Genomic DNA, 20,406 nt, shown 5'->3' with positions numbered 1-20,406 from the left:
GCTTTTAAACCTGTGATTATTCTGAAGATGGTGCCTTAACATCTGAATTATCAGCCACTCTCCAGATTCTTTCATGGAATAACACTGCAAATTTCACAAAGAACTGAATTAGCAACATTATGTTTTACACTTTACACCTGAGAATTCCACCCTGCAGATGCTGGCTGTGTTATTCCATGTTTCTGTGTCTTTTTGTTTGGCCACGAGTTAATAGAAATAATCACACATAATGCATCATACACCTATATCAGTGCAGCGCTAATTAACCAAGCACAAAGGGAGACCACACAAATGCAACACAAGCAAATTGAGCTTCTTTGAACAGCAAAGACTGAAGGAAGAAAAAGTTACTTGGTTTTATTTAATTACATCTTTGAAAGCAGCCATCTGGGGACCTTCTACATTCATACTCCTCTTGGCTTATACAGTGTGAAGCTCTATACATATGCATAGTTTACAGTGTCAGACTCACACACTGAGGTTAATGGAAATGTTTACCATGATATATGGATAATGAGAGAAAATCAATAGCTGCTTGTTTAATGGAACTGAGTGACACACCATGGGTGCCTGTGTGCAGTTATTACTTCTTTTCAATCTTTATGGGGTTGTAGGGGTGCAGAAACCTCCCCCAAAATGCACTGGTTTGTGTGATCCCATATGCACTGACAATGGCAAAACCATAAACTTAAACTGACAAGATGTGATGGTAGAATATTGATATTGAAAAATCTATTAATATTGTTTAATACTTTTAGAAGCCAATGGTCAGGTTGTGTAAAAATCATAAAGGATTTTCATGCTAATTTAACCCTTTGAGAGAGGTAGATGTTGCACTCGCAATACATTTAGAGGTAAAACTAACTAACTTATAGAACCATATTATCACATTAGCATCTAAATCACATGCTACACCTCTCTCATGAACTGACAGACAGCAGCCCTTTGACATGCTGGCACTTATCCGATCATTCATTTAAAAACAAATGGTAGGTATGAGGGCGGGGAGATGGATTTCATTGAGTCCCATGGGGAAATAGATCAACACCATCCCGGTCAGGATGACAATTACATGTTAATTGTGTTACACCCACTCTTTGCCTTCCCATTTAGCCAAATGTAATTACAATAAGGGAGTTGTTGATTTAATTTCACGGATGGCGTACTGTCGCTGAGGCTTCCTCCTCATTGCAGTCATATAGGCAGGTCTGGCCTGTGCTCAGGGGAGACCTACAGTGGAATCAGCATTTCAAACGCACCGAACCGTGGTCTTGTTTAGTTTGAAATGGGTGCCTCGTTCTGAAATGTCCCTGAATGGTGGACAACACAAGTAGCTAATGTTCTCATGCATGATTTAGTGAGTGATTAGATATCGCAAAACTCATTTTCCCAGAACCATCTTCACGCCAGTGTTTATCCTGCTCCCTCCATTTAGAGGGAACACAGCCACATCGTTCACACATGGTGAATATCAGTGTTATTTCCACATGTGATGTTAAAGTCCTGCTTGTGTATTGCATTATTAACAATGCCTTGCTGATTTTTTTGTGTTTTCTTTGCACCTGAATCGTTTCCAAAAAATGTTCCAGCCCATGTTTTAACTAGAGCTCTTTGTACTTGAAGCTGCTCGGTACCCGAGCATTACATGATATTATATGGCAGCCAAGCTTGATAAGACACATTTCCAGCAAACAGCATTTGTCACTTTGTGAGTGCATGTGGTGTAGTTATGAAGCCTTGAAATAGAAAGTGAGAATTACCCTACGGTGGTTCTTTGCCAGGAGCCCCAGGGTCCATTAATAACCTGGTGTGCCACTGCATCTTTTATGCCACTCTGAGTGGCCCTACTGTTTCTGAAGGGTCTTCGCGAAATAGCCAGAAGCATTGCCTAATTAATGGGCTTTCTCACAGCAGAATTAATTGCTTCCTACCATGCGGTCCCAGCCCTTTCAGACAGGGTTAAGGCTGCAGACTTTGATGGCCCTCACAAGAAGAACAAGAGACCGCCAAATCATGAGAGATTGTTGCAGAGAAGTAGGAGACAGAACCAGCAGAATGAATGAGGGTAAATAGAATGAGATGTTGGGGGGGGGTGTAGAAGTATGTGTGGATGTGTTTGGAGGAGAAGTAGGGGTGGTTGGGAGGGGGAGTGGTGGTGGAAGGATGATTGAGACAAGCAATCAGTCCCACTGCAGGGAACAGAGGGCAGGCAGGGGGCTGTTGCCTGCGGTTACACTGCTAAGTGTGCCGGTCTCGTGCCTTTTGCCGCGTACGTGGATCAATAGATGAGTGGAGTGTGGCTTGGAGGTGCTGGCACACACTCCGACACGCCTTCTTAATCCACTGTGTGATAACCTATGCCATGGCGATGTATACCATACAGAAGACAAGGCAAGGGGGGGAGAATACAAAATCCACCCTGCTGCATGAGAGGCTGTGTGGGGTTTATTTTCATTAGCCCCAGGGATTCTGATAGCTTCGGTTGCTATGGAGACTGATATCTCTGCATCTGTTTAAATAATGCTAGCTATACGTTAACCGTGTGTCTGCTCACTAAAGATTTCTTTTGAAGACTTAATAAAGGCGTTTAAGAAGACCTTCCTCTTAAAAGTAGACTTTCATTGGAGGGATTTTCTGTTAGCCCTAAAATTAATCTGTCAGACAGCAAAGATTATCTCCCTATCTCGCCATGCTCAAACATGGGAAATGTTTATGATGAGTAAACATTATCACGGATTTAATTAACAGATCCCACACTCTCAATGATCCATGGGAAATATCAATTGCACTGGTGTATTTAATTAGTCTATATCTTTGCCCTTTGTGTCACCGGGGTTGATAGAGCGCCATGCTCTGCAAATTAATCTTCATCAGCAAAAGACTTGAAACAAAAGCATGATTGGAATAAAGAAACTGAGAAACTAAATCTGCCTACTTGGTATTCCTGCCCAGACCTTTTACAAAGGATATATATATATATATATATATATATATATATACATACAGTGGTTATTGTACAGTGTAGCTGGGAATGAATACACAGTAAATTGCCCTTAACCTTTAGCTCATGGAGTCTCATCGTTCATTTAGATAGTCTTTAATTAATACAGTAAAGTAAACAACTCCAAATAGACAGTAGGACCCGTTTTTTTATTTTGTTATATGTTAATAAATGTGACATTTTTAGTAGTTCAGCTCTGTTTGTGTTCAGCAATTTAATATGGTTACCAGAGCAACTGTGGTTTTGATTGCAACACTTAATACAAACAAGAGATAAAGGGTTTTGTAACTATAATCATGTAGATGTAGTATTGTAAATAAAGCTGGAAGAACCCACCCTGAGCAGTATAGATTTTCTGTAGAGTTCAGTAAAGGTTACTGCTTTCACCATTTTGGCACACTGCCTTAACTTCGGTTGGTCCACTGCATGAAATCCAAATATAAGCTAAGAGGAGTGGGCTGTAAAGTTGAAGTCAGCCTCAAGTGGCCATTTGAGAAACTACAACTTCTTAGCACTTACATGGTGGATTTCTTTCTCAGCCCCTTAAGGCTGCTGTTTGGCCTCAACACAAATGCGTTTTCACTTAAGCATTCTAATGCAGTGCCTGCTCCACCCCAAAGGATAGCTTTTGGGAAAGCATGGCCAGTTGTGTGTGAGTATTTCACTTACATAGCTAACAGTTTTTCTCTAACATAAGTGTGAAGAACCTTTTACTGCCCTGTGAGTGTTGTTTGGCCATGATTTGTATAAAGGTAAAGTGGAAGGTGTATTATCTGTGTGATATTTGCAGTTCCAGGGATACTCGGCTTTTAAACCACACATACCTCATTGCAATTAAACGCTCCATTATTTGAAATGGGTTTAACAGACTGTTGTATATGTAGAATCCATATTCTCTCTACTAACAGGGGCAACAGTGGCGCAGTGGGATAGCAGGGTTGTCCATCGATCCCAACTCCTCCCTAGTCACTGTTGTGTGTTCTTGGGCAAGACACTTCACCCTAGCCTGTGGCGCGCCTTGCTAGTCATTGTATGACACTGCTTGTGCAGCAGCCGTAACGTAACCACATATGGGTCATATAACTCTCAGTTTTGATTTTATAATATCTGACTGCTTTCATTAGTGGATTTGCTGTAGTTTGCTGCCATTGTTGAATCTAATATGCACCGGGGGACAGTACAGTGAGTCGCATATCCAGGCCTGCTAATTGCCATTAGAGAGCTAACATGGCTTTTTTTACCCTAGTTCATAGTGTAAGTCCAGGTACTAGAAATAAATCACAGTACTCGGGAGACAAAATTAACACTACACTTAATGAAAATATTAAAATATTTGTGTGGTATTGAACTGTAGCGACTCAAATTAGGGCTGGGCGAAATAACGAATATACGTGATATATGATCAGATATGTGAGATATAGAAAATGACTATGTCGTCGATACTCAAATATACAGTACATTCAATTTTCACGCAGCTGCGTTTAGTTGTTGGCATCGAACCACAGGTTTTTCCTCACTCATCTCCCCTCACAGAGCGATAGAACAAGTGCATATACATCACACACTTTCGTGCTTGCAAAGGCACACACCTGACAGCAGGTAGCAGCAGAGAGCTCAGGTAGCGGTAGCTGCAAAGCTACAACAACAAAACTGTGTTGTTTCCTAAAAACACGTTTTGAAAATGATTCAATGTTGGCTGTTTTTAGCGAGTGTCTCCCTCTCGAAGAGGAGGAAATCCCTGTTTTAACTGTGTGTTTTAGCTGATAAAACTAGCAGACAGCATGCAGTTTTCATACTTTGATTTAATGTTAATCAGCCCGTCATGGGTGGACGGACTTATGTTAGCAGACAGCAGCTAGCTAGCTAGGTAACTAACGAGCCAGTGCACCGGCGTCATGATTGAAAGACCTTATAAAAACACAGCGTCCAGCATCAGGCTACATTCCTCTGTCTCCCAACACTCTGCTGTGTGTGCGGTTTGTTGTCATGGGCCAAAAACTTGCGTGTTGTTTAAAGAACTTGTATTAACGGTAAGAGCTCTCACTCCTTCGATTATTCACGCTAGTACATACACCAAGCGGCAACCTTCGGGGCTCAAAGTGGAAGCCCATGCGGAAGTGTCAAAACTTGTAATTCACGCTGCAACAGCTGGGGGTTGGCTCCAAAAGCGAGTAATTTCCCATAGACTCCCATGTTAAAATGGCCGACTTCACAGCAGAAATTAACATGTTTACGGCCTGGTACAAAAAACCACTCTGGTCTCAGATGATAGGTTCTCTTCTAGTGTCAATTGTAGGGGGGGTGAATTTTTTTACAACCCACTCGTTTCAATTGTATTCGGACTTAAAATTACGCATAATTATGAGCGTTGCCGCTTGAGTGACAGACAGTTGCCGTATCACACCGTGAGTTTCCTGCTCCCACGATCGCCCGCCCCCCTAAACCCCGCTCGTGCTCCCCCTCTTTGTCCATATTTGAGAGTTTTGGCGGACATGACGCTGTCAACATGGCGGCGGTCATCACGTCCCGGAACCTCCCACCGAGCCTCAAAACGGCTCTTCAGAAACAAACGGGTGACGTCACGGAAGCTCTGTCCATAGTTTTTACTGTCAATGACATACACACGCAAACATGCAGTGACGCAGGTGATCGGGAGAGAGTGAGACATCTGTGGTATTAAAGATCTTTGCAGCACTGTGATGATAGATGATAGAAAGTTTTGAAAGGCCGCTGGCTTCTGGCTCTGATGCCGCAAAACTGAACCACTTCCAAACTGCCTTTTTTGGGGGCAAGCTCTTCTCTGCTGGCTGATATGTTGTTGGATACAGGTGGAGGAGGGCTGAGCCCACTTTGAACTACGGGAGCACAGCGGGTGTGTCTGCGGTGGAAGTTAAAATCAATGTTCATCAAAACAAGTCGATAGAGCAAATTCAAATGAATCCATAAAATCGATTTATCCCCCAGATTAAAAATCAGCATTAATGTTTTAATGTAGACATATAGATCATACTGGCATGATTACATGCATCGAACTGTTAATTCAAGGCTAAAGCAAAATATCGAGATATATCGTGTATCGTGAGATGGCCGAATAATATCGCGATATTAGTAAAAGGCCATATCGCCCAGCCCTAACTCAAATTTTAAATGTAAACTTGTTTTTATGGTCATTTCTTGCAGTGTTTAACTTTACAAAGATGTATACACAGATAAAACAGTTCTTTTGGTGGTAAGGACTGATGAAACAACAGTTCCTGATGCAGATAAATTCACATGAGAAAGTGTAACTGTGTGTGTAGTAGAGTGTGTGTGTCAGGTTAGTGGCCTGCGTGTCCCTATTTGATGCCGTTTTCAATTTAGCTCTGTGCTTATCATTTCGCTCACCGTTATTCATCTTCATTACTTCATGGCAAAGACTGAAGGTTAAGGCTAATTTGTGTTGTTCGCAACCACTTTCTCTTTCTGTCCTTTGTGTGTCTGTGTGTGTTTGTTTATCCTACCCTACTTCAGTTTCTGTCTTTTAATTTCCTACTGACTGACCAATACAGAGAAATGGGTCAGTATACCTGCATGGAACATTATTTATGCTAATCTAACAATTAGCTGAAGAAAGTTAAGATAATTACTCTGGGGTAACGGAAACCACTGCTCCACCTGCAGCAATCTGCCCTCAATTAAAGTCTTTTAATAAGTGACCTCACACCTCCTTGTATCCTGGCAGGGGCTCACTGTGGGATTGTCAGCACACAATCCAAACACACCCCCAAAAACATTCATTATTCAAGAATGTTCCAAAGCTTGAAGTAACTGTAAATATGAATTATTAAATTATTTAAAAGGTGTGTTTTTAATTATTTACTCTTAAAATAAATAAATAAATATATATATACCAAAATGGCCATCATAGCTTAGAAACAAATATGCATTGTGAAGGTGTATGACACATTTTATATTCTTCTTTCCTTCATTATCCTTATTTTTTGTGTGCAGAAGTAACAAATACTGTACACATTTGGTCATTTCTTTTCCATAGTCTCTACCATATTGAAGTGTAAAGCATCACTTTTTGTACACTTTGCACACATTTTAAATTAATAAAAATCAACTATTTTCCATCAATCTATGCTGCATAACCCTTAATGGCATGTGTGTAGTATATAAAAATCTACAATTTACACTCCATGCCATAAAGAAGATCAAGAAACCTTTTGTAGATCTCACATACATCTCTGGCATAGATTGGGGAAAAGGTACAAAAATATTTGACCACGTATTATCACGTATTTGTAGGTCCATATTCGCAAAAAAGAACTTTTACAGGCGGCCATCTGGACAAACTGAGCCGTCACTCAGGCCTTTGCATTAGAGCAGGCGAATGGAAGACAGTCCGAGTTGAAGACACAGGAGAGCCCTTTGTTTGTAGAACTGCATCTAAAAAGACTCTGAGAGTATGAAGACAAAACCAGAACTACTCAGGGTAGTACGAGCACTACTCATCATCTGGCTAATGCCATCATTTCAATAAAACAGTTTAGTGCTAGCATGCATGCTAGGGAGTAGCTTCTCATCAGCAGAGGCCCAAATAGTGGTCAGACCTAAAGGAAGGATAAAAGACAAATCCTTGAAGAAATCCTGCTGCAGAGTGCAGTGACCTGAAATAGTGGCAGAGATATATTGACAGTTCACCTATTAGCATGGCAGTGAACCAGTGGCTTCAGGACAAGTCTGTCCAAACTGAATCCCCATAAATCATCTGGAGAGAGACTGAAGATGGCAGCCTGCAGACACTTTCCATCCAAATCTGACAAAGCTTGACAGGATCTGTTAGGAAGAGTGGGATAAAGTGTCCACATCCAGGTATGCCTGGTGAGACTTTTTGAAAAAAAGACTGGGAACCGTAATGGATCTCTATGAAACAGGAGAATGTTTTTTTCTGAACTAAAATTTAGTTCACAATACTACAAAGTATACCAAAAGTGAAGGGATCCAACACCAGGAAAGCAAACAAACATTCAATAAAAGTCATTTAAAGATGTGAAAAGACATAAAACACTCATCCAAAGCTGATTCTCCCATCCTGGATCATTCCTGTTGCCTTATTAAGATCTTTACATTTTTTACCTTTTTTGAGAATATTACCTTTGGTTCTAATAGTGAAATCTCTTTGATATATGCTTCTGTCTTATCAGATAAACCCAGCTTTTAAAACTGCTGCTGATAGATGTATTTACCACAGGTCAAACGTAGCTTATTCCAATGTAACGTATGTAAACAAACCAGGAAGGAAACCCTAACAAGCTGTTACATTTCATGCCCAATTTAGTTTCTAGAAATTGAAAGGGATGATTACAAAATTACATAATGGGAGCACTTTGGCAGATTTGCCCAGTCACTTGTCAGGGGTGCACCTGTTATAAGGCTCACAGTTATGAGCGCAGGGAAGGCGCACACCAGGCAAATCCATTATTATAACTCAAATCCAGCAGTTGCATTTTTCCTGCTGGGACAGACTCTCACTGTTGATTAAGTGCAGGTTTAATCACTGTTGAGGCCATGTGTTGGCAGTACCTGGCCTCGCCTCCTACAACAGGGAATAAGCCTCTGGCTGATTATAACATTCACATGCTAATAACACCATTCATATCGTATACCTGAGGCTGTGAAATGTCTTGTTGAATTTTTTTTTGCGTGGTTTGACATAGCTTGAAAGAGAGTTTAAATGTTGGCCACAAGTAACATCCATGCTGGCAGTAAATAAAACAAACAACTTGGTAAACTGAACATAGTGTGTAAAGGAACAGAAAAATAATGTATTTTTTTCTATTTCAGGAGAGGAAAACTCACCAGGATGGTTATGTGGAGAAGATGAAGGGAAGACGATAGCCCCGTTTTGGCATCCGCTGCTCGCCTGTCACATGCCTGTCTTTGCTACTAAGTCTTCAGAGAGAAAGGTAAATCTGCTGCCACAGCTTTTACCAAGTGTGAAGTATCAAAGATCTAAATAAGATTACTTTAATGCACTCTGGTCGTGTTTGAAACAGAACACAAGGGAATTGCAGTCATTCTTTATTTGCATGTCATTTTGTGGTAATCCTGTGAAATCACTGTGAGACTTGCACTTCAAATCACATCACTGGTTTCAGCCGACTGATTAACTGTCAATGCTACACATAAACCATCTGTAAACACCGGTTTACAGACTATTCGTTGGGTTATGAGAGGAAGACATCCTCAGTAATCACATGATATGTTTTATAAACCTGAAATGTCATGTTTAGGTCAACCTGTTTAAGTCACCATATGTCAATATTTTTAATCTTTGGAAACAGCACTGTGTACATATTGTCACCTATTTGTGTTAGGGGTGGGGCTTGTTACCATGGTAGCAGAAAATGGCTGCAGAATGTTTTTCTTTTTAAAACGTTTTTAACATGGTGAAACCATGATCTTTACCTAAACGTAACCTGGCTTAATGGCCTACCCTGACTGTGAGTGAAAAGGGAAAAAGATGTGACGAAAAAGAAGCATTGGTGTCAGGGGGATGTGGATCCTGGACTCCTGGGTGAGAGTTCGCTCTCAGGGTTAGTGACACCACCTACCACGCAACTACAAGACGACGACACAACTAAAAGACGGTCAATGTTATTGATAATGGAACATCCTGCACCCTAATTCAGCATAGACAGAGCTGGTAACCATTAGGCGATTAAGGGTGAAACGTGATTATGGTTGAGATAAACTATGTTATATGCCATAGTCAAACAAAGAATGACACCAAAAGCTGTTTTATTAATTTGTTTGTTGTTCCTTTAGTAATTTCATATATCTAATTATTAGGGCCCGAGCACCAAGTGGTGCGCAACAACAGACGAACATTCTTCTTCTGTGAACACATTATGCGCGTCCGTGTGATTAGGAGGGGTGGCTTTAGGGTGAGCTCAGAGAGAAGGAGGCGTATTTTCAAATCTTACTGGGTTTTCAAGATCTCCTGCCCACTGTGCTTTGGTGGAGTATTTTCAGAAAGGTCTGCAGATTCAGGGTGTGTGAGACACAAACCAAAACAAACATTTCTGCCTGCTTGTGTGAAGATAACATTCAACATCACCAACATCTAGAATTCTGGGCTGGCAGCAGAGGAGGGCCAAGTGGGCGTGGTCAGCTTTGATCTCTTTGATCCTATGCAACATCATGATGACATCATAATGACACCATAAAGGCTTTATGACATCATAATGACCTTCATCAAGTTTATACATAGACCTAGACAGTGACGGTCACATTCATGTGATACATGCTACAGAGAGCTACAGAGTTTTTTACATTCAACACGTCAACACGGTAGTTTCAACTGTACATCAGTTTCAGGAAGATACAAAAATGACCAGCAATCAAGTGTTCACCTACACTCAGGAGACTGTGTCAGCGGACGAATCCAAAGTCAGCCTGCAAGCCATCAATCAACAGCTTGATGCCATCCAAAGCCAAGTGATTATGCTGAGGACACAGCTTCAAGGCTCTCCCTGTGATCATGAGCAGGTTTCTGCACAGGAGCAATGTCTTCACCTTCAACAAGAGGTTGAGGAAGTCAGCAAACAGGTCCAAAACCTGAGGTCTTCTGGTCCAAAGTGTGACGCCAGTAAAGAGCTGGTTGAGGCCCCGATGTGTGGAAACAGTCTTGTGAACGGTTTGCAGAACAGCGCAATGAACTTCATTCTTCAAAGCGTACAAGCTGAAAGTGAAGCTGTGACTATAGAAAATGTAGAGTTGATGTCACACGCAGCTCTGCAGCAGGAGATTCAGCAGATTCACCAAAGCCTTCTACAGAATCAAGGCCATCGGAAGATGGCTGAGACCATTAAGGTGTCCAGAGACGCTGATATGTGCAAAAAAAAGGCCCTGCAGAAGGAGCCCAAGGGTCTGAGAAAAGACTTGGAGAAGGAGAAAGACTACGAGCTCTTCTGTCAGGAACTCTATAGAGCCTTTGAGAGCTTGAGTAACGAAAACAACATTCTGATTGAACAAATCCAGGTCATGAACGAAGAGCTTCAGATCAGGAAACTACAGAAAGACAGATATAAAAAACTACAAGCTGAACTGAAAGCTGTAAGGGCAAAACACAGGGACCTCTTCGACAAGAACGACAAGACCTTCCAAAGGATGTTTAATAAGGTGGACTGGAAAGACAACTGTGACAAGACTCAGGCGCTGATAGACAGATTGAATCAGGACAACATCCATCTGATTCAGGCCATTGAGACTTCTAAAGCGAGATATGCAAAGTTGTTATTTTTCAAGGAAAACTGTAAGATCCTGGAGGAGGACAAAAAAGCTCTGAGCAAGCAGAATAAGACTCTGCAGAAGGAGCTTGTGGCTCTTCAGAGAAAGATCCACAAGGAGAAGTCTGTGGAGGCCAAGTTCAACAGTCTATTAGTTAAAACTGAAGACCTGGACAAGACCATCGGAGCTCTGCATCTAGAAATTGTGACCCACAGCAAGTTGTTGCAAAACAAAAGGGTTCTGGACATCAAGTATGAATCCTTAAAGAAGGAGAACAGGGCCATCCAACAGTACCACAAGTTCTTACTTAAAGAATTTGAGAAAATCCGGAAGGATCTTGAGAAAGGGAAAGCTCTGGAACTGAAGTGTGCAGAGGTGAAGGCCAGGAATGATGTTCTGTCAAACCAACGGGACAACACCATCAGGGAAATCCTAGAGCTAACCATCAGTGAAATCCTAGACCTGAACGCCACAGAAAGTGACTCCATCAACAGGAAGAACGCAGCTGTGGAGCAGGAGATTCAGCAGGTCCACCAAAACCTTCAAATAAATCGAGTTATTGAGAAGATGACTGAGGCCAGGAAGCTGTCCTCAGATGCCAATATGTGCCAAAATAGGGCCCTGCAGGAAGAGCTCAAGAGTCTGAAAAAAGACTTTGAGAAGGAGAAAGACTACAAGCTCATCAATGAGGAAATCTCTACATACACCGAGAAGTTGTTGAAGGAAAACCAGAATCTGATCCAACAAATCAAGGTCGTGAACAACGACCTTCAAATCAGGAAAGATTACATGGACAGGTTTAAAAAACTACAAGCTGAAAGGAAAGCTGTAGCAGCAAAACAACAGTACCTCATTAAAGTATGCAGCAAGGCCTTTAAAACACAGATTGATGAGGACAACTGGAACGTAGACTGTTACAAGGTTCAACAGGAGATAGACATTGTGAATCAGGACAACAACAGAATGATTCAGGAAATTCAGGCATCTAACGAGAACTACGTAAATTTGGTGGTTTTGAATGAGAAGTGTAAGACCCTGGAGGAGAGGAAAAAAGGTGTGAGCAAGCAGAATGAGACTCTGCAGAAGGAGCTTGTGGATCTTCAGAGCAAGATCCACAAGAAGAGATCTTTGGAGGCCAAGTTCAACAGTCTAAGAGCTGAAACTGAAGACCTGGAAATTAGCAATGGAGCTGTGTATGAAGAAATTGTGACCTGCCAGCACAGTTTGCGAAACGAAAGAGTTTTGGGCATCAAGTATAAATCCTTAAAGGAGGAGAACAGGGCCATCGAACAGAACCGCAAGCTCTTACTTAAAGAACTTAAGAAAGTCCAGAAGGATCTTGAGAAACAGAAAGCTCTGGAGCTGAAGTGTGTGGAGGTCTTCACCTCTGCATACACAGGAAAGACGTTCTGTCAAACCAATGGGACAACACCATCAGTTAACCAGAAGAGCTGGACGTGGCTCAGGAGCTTCAGGAGGCTGAAATGATTTCATGTGTTTCTCATTTCAGCTCATCAGATTGACCAATCAGCCTTCGTGGGTCCAGATATATTGTTAAATAATAATTTTAAAAACTGTTACTAAGACACAAAACTTACAAAGAAAAAGAGCTGATGGCTTCTGTTTCAAAAGCAGAAAGCCATGTGTGTCAGGAGTTGTGGTGGATGAGGCCACAGATGCAGAGGCACAAAGCGGTGTAAAGTCAAAAAGCAGTCCTTTATTCAAGGCACGAGGGCAAAAATACAAACAAAGGAAAATACGTAGCGTGGCAAAAACACAGAGGAGCAAAACGAGGTTCTTAGCATAGATAGCATAGATTCTATAGTTCAAAGCTCAAAACACGACGAAGCATAATCACCAAGAGATTCACGAGGTCAAGGCAGGCGAGATACAAAGACATTCCCCAAAGCGACGAGACACACTAACTCCACGAGAGACAAAACGAACTAGCACCGAGTGCAGGGAGGACAAAGACTAAATACACAAGGGCCAGGGAAGACAACGAGACACAGGTGACACACATGAGGGCAGGGCAGGTAATCAACAAGGAGGGAAAACACAGGAAGTAAAACACAAGACAATACACAGGGAGGACAGGACTACCAAAGTAAAACAGGAAACACAAGACAAGACTAGACAACTAAACACAAATCCAGGAAAACAAAACACCAGGACTACAGGAAAATAACAATAACTAAACACAGATCAAACTAAAACCCAAAACAAGGAAAACAAAACCATAAATAAACCAGGACGTGACAATGTGGACGTTTTTAAAACAGAAAGCAACCTCGTTTGCTAACAAAACAAGCGGCTGTTAGTTTTGTGATCATGAAACCTGCAACAAGTTTTTAAAGAAATGAATTCTCCAGTGACATCGAGCTCCTTAAAGATGTGAACAAAGTTTGGATCACTTTGTTTCCACCTTTTTAAAAGAAAACAAACAAAAACAAAACAAAAACTTATTTTTTTAAGAAAAAATTAAACACAAAAATAAAAAGTCCATTTTTTTACAGAACATTGTTTGTGCAAATGCTTTATTTTTGGATTTTTATATTTGTAAGAAATAGGTTCCAGTGCTGCTGCTTGTTTCTACAGTTTCTGGCTGAGATGAGTGGTGTCTGCTGACAGCAGAGGTAACACCTGTGCTTCAGCTCACAGCTGCTGTGCCTAACACCACTTTGTGTCTCTCACGTCCTTCTACGTAATAATGAGGGCAGTGTCTTCTGGAAACATAAAGTTCAAATAATGCCGCATCATGTGTGCAGGTCAGGTGGACAAAGAGCAAGTTAAAAGACTGCAGGAGCAAAATGTTAAGATTTGATTTATTTGTTTTTAACATGGTGAAACCATGATCTTTACCTAAACGTAACCTGGCTTAATGGCTAACCCTAACTGTGAGTGAAACGGAAACAGATGTGATGAAAATGAAGCATTGGTGTCAGGGGGATGTGGATCCTGGACTACTGGGTGAGAGTTCGCTCTCAGGGTTAGTGACACCACCTACCACGCAACTAAATAAAAATAAAGATATTTAACAGTGGCACCAATTAAATTTACAGCAAAGATAGAAAGACGGTCAATTTTATTGATAATGGAACATCCTGCACCCTAATTCAGCATAGACAGAGCTGGTAACCATTAGGCGATTAAGGGTGAAACGTGATTATGGTTGAGATAAACTATGTTATATGCCATAGTCAAACAAAGAATGACACCAAAAGCTGTTTTATTTATTTGTTTGTTGTTCCTTTAGTACTTCCATATATCTAATTATTTGGGCCCGAGCACCGAGTGGTGCGCAACAACAGATGAACATTTCTCTTCTGTGAACACATTATGAGTGTCCGTGCGATTAGAAAGCGTGGCTTCAGGATGAGCTCAGAGAGAAGGAGGCATTCAAAATCTGGCTGTTTCTTACTGGGTTTTCAAGATCTCCTACCCTACCTTTAGCCCACTGTGCTTTGGTTGGAGTATTTTCAGAAAGGTCTGCAGATTCAGGGTGTGTGAGACAAAAAACCAAAACAAACATATCTGCTTGCTTGTGTCTCAGCATGAGGCCTGAATTTAAAGATAAACATTCAGCATCGCCAACATCTAGAATTCTGGGCTGGCAGCAGAGGAGGGCCAAGTGGGCGTGGCCTGCTTTGATCTCTTTTGACCTAGGAAACATCATGATGACATCATAATGATACCATAAAGGCTTTATGACATCATAATAACCTTCATCAAGTTTATACATAGACCTTGACAGTGACGGTCACATTCATGTGATACGCACTACAGAGAGCTACAGAGCTTTTTTACATTCAACACGTCAACACGGGAGTTTCAACTGTACATCAGTTTCAGGAAGATACAAAAATGACCAGCAATCAAGTGTTCACCTACACTCAGGAGACTGTGTCAGCGGACAAATCCAAAGTCAGCCTGCAAGCCATCAATCAACAGCTTGATTCATTCCAAAGCCAAGTGACCATGCTGAGGACACAGCTTCAAGGCTCTCCCTGTGATCATGAGCAGGTTTCTGCACAGGAGCAATGTCTTCACCTTCAACAAGAGGTTGAGGAACTCAGCAAACAGGTCCAAAACCTGAGGTCTTCTGGTCCAAAGTGTGACGCCAGTAAAGAGTTGGTTGAGGCCCCAATGTGTGGAAACAGTCTTGTGAGCGGTTTGCAGAACAGCGCAATGAACTTCATTCTTCAAAGCGTACAAGCTGAAAGTGAAGCTGTGACTATAGAAAATGTAGAGTTGATGTCACACGCAGCTCTGCAGCAGGAGATTCAGCAGATTCACCAAAGCCTTCTACAGAATCAAGGCCATCGGAAGATGGCTGAGACCATTAAGGTGTCCAGAGACGCTGATATGTGCAAAAAAAATTGCCTGCAGAAGGAGCTCAAGGGTCTGAGAAAAGACTTGGAGAAGGAGAAAGACTACGAGCTCGTCTGTCAGGAACTCTATAGAGCTTTTGAGAGCTTGAGTAACGAAAACAACATTCTGACTGAACAAATCCAGGTCATGAACGGAGAGCTTCAGATCAGGAAACTACAGAAAGACAGATATAAAAAACTACAAGCTGAACTGAAAGCTGTAAGGGCAAAACACAGGGAGCTCTTCGACAAGAACGACAAGACCTTCCAAAGGCTATTTGATGAGGAGGACTGGAAAGACAACTGTGACAAGACTCAGGAGCTGATAGACAGATTGAATCAGGATAACATCCATCTGATTCAGGCCATTGAGACTTCTAAAGCGAGATATGCAAAGTTGTTATTTTTCAAGGAAAACCATAAGATCCTGGAGGAGGACAAAAAAGCTCTGAGCAAGCAGAATAAGACTCTGCAGAAGGAGCTTGTGGCTCTTCAGAGAAAGATCCACAAGGAGAAGTCTGTGGAGGCCAAGTTCAACAGTCTATTAGCTAAAACAGAACACCTGGACAAGACCAACGGAGCTCTGCATCGAGAAATTGTGACCCACAGCAAGTTGTTGCAAAACAAAAGGGTTCTGGACATCAAGTATGAATCCTTAAAGAAGGAGAACAGGGCCATCCAACAGCACCACAAGTTCTTACTTAACGAATTTGAGAAAGTCCTGAAGGATCTTGAGAAAGAGAACCCTCTGGAACTGAAGTGTGCAAGGGTAAAGGCCAGGAAAGATGTTCTGTCAAACCAACGGGACAACACCATCAGGGAAATCCTAGAGCTAACCATCAGGGAAATCCTAGAGCTGAACACCACAGAAAGTGACTCCATCAACAGGAAGAACGCAGCTGTGGAGCAGGAGATTCAGGAGGTCCACCAAAACCTTCAAATAAATCGAGTTTTTCAGAAGATGACTGAGGCCAGGAAGCTGTCCTCAGATGCCAATATGTGCCAAAATAGGGCCCTGCAGGAAGAGCTCAAGAGTCTGAAAAAAGACTTTGAGAAGGAGAAAGACTACAAGCTCATCAATGAGGAAATCTCTACATACACCGAGAAGTTGTTGAAGGAAAACCAGAATCTGATCCAACAAATCAAGGTCGTGAACAACGACCTTCAGATCAGGAAAGATTACATGGACAGGTTTAAAAAACTACAAGCTGAAAGGAAAGCTGTAGCAGCAAAACAACAGTACCTCATTAAATTACGTAGCAAGGCCTTCAAAACACTGATTGATGAGGACAACTGGAACCTAGGCTGTTACAAGGTTCAGCAGGAGATAGACATTGTGAATCAGGACAACAACCGAATGATTCAGGAAATTCAGGCATCCAATGAGAACTATGTAAATTTGGCAATTTTCAATGAGAAGTGTAAGTCCCTGGAGGAGGGGAAAAAAGCTGTGAGCAAGCAGAATGAGACTCTGCAGAAGGAGCTTGTGGATCTTCAGAGCAAGATCCACAAGAAGAGATATTTGGAGGCCAAGTTCAACAGTCTAAGAGCTGAAACTGAAGACCTGGAATTAAGCAATGCAGCTGTGTATGAAGAAATTGTGACCTGCCAGCACAGTTTGCGAAACGAAAGAGTTTTGGACATCAAGTATGAATGCTTAAAGGAGGAGAACAGGGCCATCCAACAGAACCGCAGGCTCTTACTTAAAGAACTTAAGAAAGTCCAGAAGGATCTTGAGAAACGGAAAGCTCTGGAGCTGAAGTGTGCAGAGGTCTTCACCTCTGCATACACAGGAAAGACGTTCTGTCAAACCGATGGGACAACACCATCAGTTAACCAGAAGAGCTGGACGTGGCTGAGGAGCTTCAAGAGGCTGAAATGAGTTCATTTTTTTCTCATTTCAGCTCATCAGATTGACAAATCAGTCTTTTTGGATCCAGATATCACTGTATGATTCTTAAAAACTGTTACTAAGACACAAGGCGTATGAAGAAAAAGAGCTGATGGCTTGTTTCAAAAACAGAAAGCCATGTGGACCTTTTTAAAACAGAAAGCAACCTCGTTTGCTAACAAAACAAGCGGCTGTCAGTTTTGTGATCATGAAACCTGCAACATGTTTTTAAAGAAATGAATTCTCCAGTGGCATCGAGCTCCTTAAAGATGTGAACAAAGTTTGTATCACTTTGTTTCCACCATTTTAAAAGAAAACAAACAAAAACAAAACAAAAACTATTTTTTAAGAAAAAATTAAACACAAAAATAAAAAGTCCATTTTTTTACAGAACATTGTTTGTGCAAATGCTTTATTTTTGGATTTTTATATTTGTAAGAAATAGGTTCCAGTGCTGCTGCTTGTTTCTACAGTTTCTGGCTGAGATGAGTGGTGTCTGTGCTTCAGCTCACAGCTGCTGTGCCTAACACCACTTTGTGTCGCTCACGTCCTTCTACGTAACAATGAGTGCAGTGTCTTCTGGAAACATAAAGTTCAAATTAAAGCTGCAAGCAGCATTGCGGGCCCTCGCGCACCTTGCGATCCGTGGGGTCATCGCAGTCTTCTCTCCTATACTCTCATCTCCTATACTCTCCTGTCCTATGCTCTCCTCCTCTCATTTCCACAGATATACAACGAACACGTTTACAACCAATCTTTCCTGTTAGCAGTAGGTGGCGCTATGACCATATCATCCTATTAGCATATATATCTGTTCAGACTCGGGTCCATAGCAGTATTGTAAAATGTTGTCCACATTGCATAAAGTATATGGGTAGTACTGCATAAAACACAGCGAGTTCCTTTGTAATGGCGAATGGTCAACTTTGAGGCCACGCCCCCACCACACCGTAAGACTTTTGTAAGAGTTTTGGAATGCGTCTATTCCCTGTGGTGTCCTAAGTGGACACAGTGAATTTCAGCTCAATTGCATGAAGTATGTGAGGCGTGAAAAGTTTTGAAGCAGGGTCAAAAATAGGCAAAAAATGGCCACAAAAGTCAAAATGGCGGACTTCCTGTGGGGTTTGGAGGGGGGGGTCCAAGAGACTTTTTTGTGCGTCTTGGGGTGATACACATGTGTGCCAATTTTCATGATCCTGTGTCAAACTGGCCAGAGGGGCTACGCGTTAGGGCAAAAAATACAGGGAGTTCTTTTGTAATGGCGAATGGTCAACTTTGAGGCCACGCCCCCACCACACCGTAAGACTTTTGTAAGAGTTTTGGAATGCGTCTATTCCCTATGGTGTCCTGAGTGGACACAGTGATTTTCAGCTTGATTGGATGAAGTATGCGAGGCATGAAAAGTTTTGTAGGAGGGTCACAAATCGCCAAAAATTAACAGAAATTTCAAAATTGCGGACTTCCTGTTGGATTTGGAGGGGGGGTCCAAGAGACTTTTTTGTGCATCTTGGGGTGATACACATGTGTACCAATTTTCATGACCCTACTCATAACAGGCCAGGGGGGCAGGCAGAAAAACCTATGAAAACACAACATTTTGTGTAGCCAGTAGGTGGCGCTCTGTCAAAGCCTCAATATTGTTGTATAGATGTGTTTAGGGTCAGACTCTGATCATACATGTGACATTTCGTACAGATCGGACAGAAAACGAAGAAGTTATAGAGACTTTCTGTGTCCTCAGAAATGGTCAAACTTTGAGGCCACGCCCCGGCCACACCGTCAGACTTTTGTAAGAGTTTTGGAATGCGTCTATTCCCTATGGTGTCCTGAGTGGACACGGCGAATTTCAGCTCAATCCGTTGAAGTATGCGAGGCGTGAAAAGTTTGGCAGCAGGGTCACACATAGGACTGGAAAGACAACTGTGACAAGACTCAGGAGCTGATAGACAGATTGAATCAGGATAACATCCATCTGATTCAGGCCATTGAGACTTCTAAAGCGAGATATGCAAAGTTGTTATTTTTCAAGGAAAACCATAAGATCCTGGAGGAGGACAAAAAAGCTCTGAGCAAGCAGAATAAGACTCTGCAGAAGGAGCTTGTGGCTCTTCAGAGAAAGATCCACAAGGAGAAGTCTGTGGAGGCCAAGTTCAACAGTCTATTAGCTAAAACGGAAGACCTGGACAAGACCAACGGAGCTCTGCATCGAGAAATTGTGACCCACAGCAAGTTGTTGCAAAACAAAAGGGTTCTGGACATCAAGTATGAATCCTTAAAGAAGGAGAACAGGGCCATCCAACAGCACCACAAGTTCTTACTTAACGAATTTGAGAAAGTCCTGAAGGATCTTGAGAAAGAGAACCCTCTGGAACTGAAGTGTGCAAGGGTAAAGGCCAGGAAAGATGTTCTGTCAAACCAACGGGACAACACCATCAGGGAAATCCTAGAGCTGACCATCAGGGAAATCCTAGAGCTGAACACCACAAAAAGTGACTCCATCAACAGGAAGAACGCAGCTGTGGAGCAGGAGATTCAGCAGGTCCACCAAAACCTTCAAATAAATCGAGTTTTTCAGAAGATGACTGAGGCCAGGAAGCTGTCCTCAGATGCCAATATGTGCCAAAATAGGGCCCTGCAGGAAGAGCTCAAGAGTCTGAAAAAAGACTTTGAGAAGGAGAAAGACTACAAGCTCATCAATGAGGAAATCTCTACATACACCGAGAAGTTGTTGAAGGAAAACCAGAATCTGATCCAACAAATCAAGGTCGTGAACAAAGACCTTCAGATCAGGAAAGAACACATGGACAGGTTTAAAAAACTACAAGCTGAAAGGAAAGCTGTAACAGCAAAACAACAGTACCTCATTA

At 41.9% G+C, this 20,406-nt stretch overlaps 1 protein-coding gene across 2 annotated transcripts in view; it reads left to right on the top strand.

The window, feature by feature from the left end:
- Positions 1-20,406, top strand: part of arhgef10la (Rho guanine nucleotide exchange factor (GEF) 10-like a) — a 117,545-nt gene that overhangs the window by 54,830 nt on the left and 42,309 nt on the right. For both annotated transcript variants that reach the window (XM_028405651.1, XM_028405649.1), the window contains one exon: positions 8,831-8,952. In XM_028405651.1, coding sequence (XP_028261452.1) covers positions 8,831-8,952 — 122 coding nt within the window. The remainder of the gene's footprint in view (positions 1-8,830; positions 8,953-20,406) is intronic.

This window comes from Parambassis ranga, chromosome 5 (assembly GCF_900634625.1).
Source record: "Parambassis ranga chromosome 5, fParRan2.1, whole genome shotgun sequence".
Classification (NCBI taxonomy): domain Eukaryota; kingdom Metazoa; phylum Chordata; class Actinopteri; family Ambassidae; genus Parambassis; species Parambassis ranga.
Note: the sequence above shows the minus strand (reverse complement) of the source record. Positions and strands in the feature narration are given on the sequence as shown.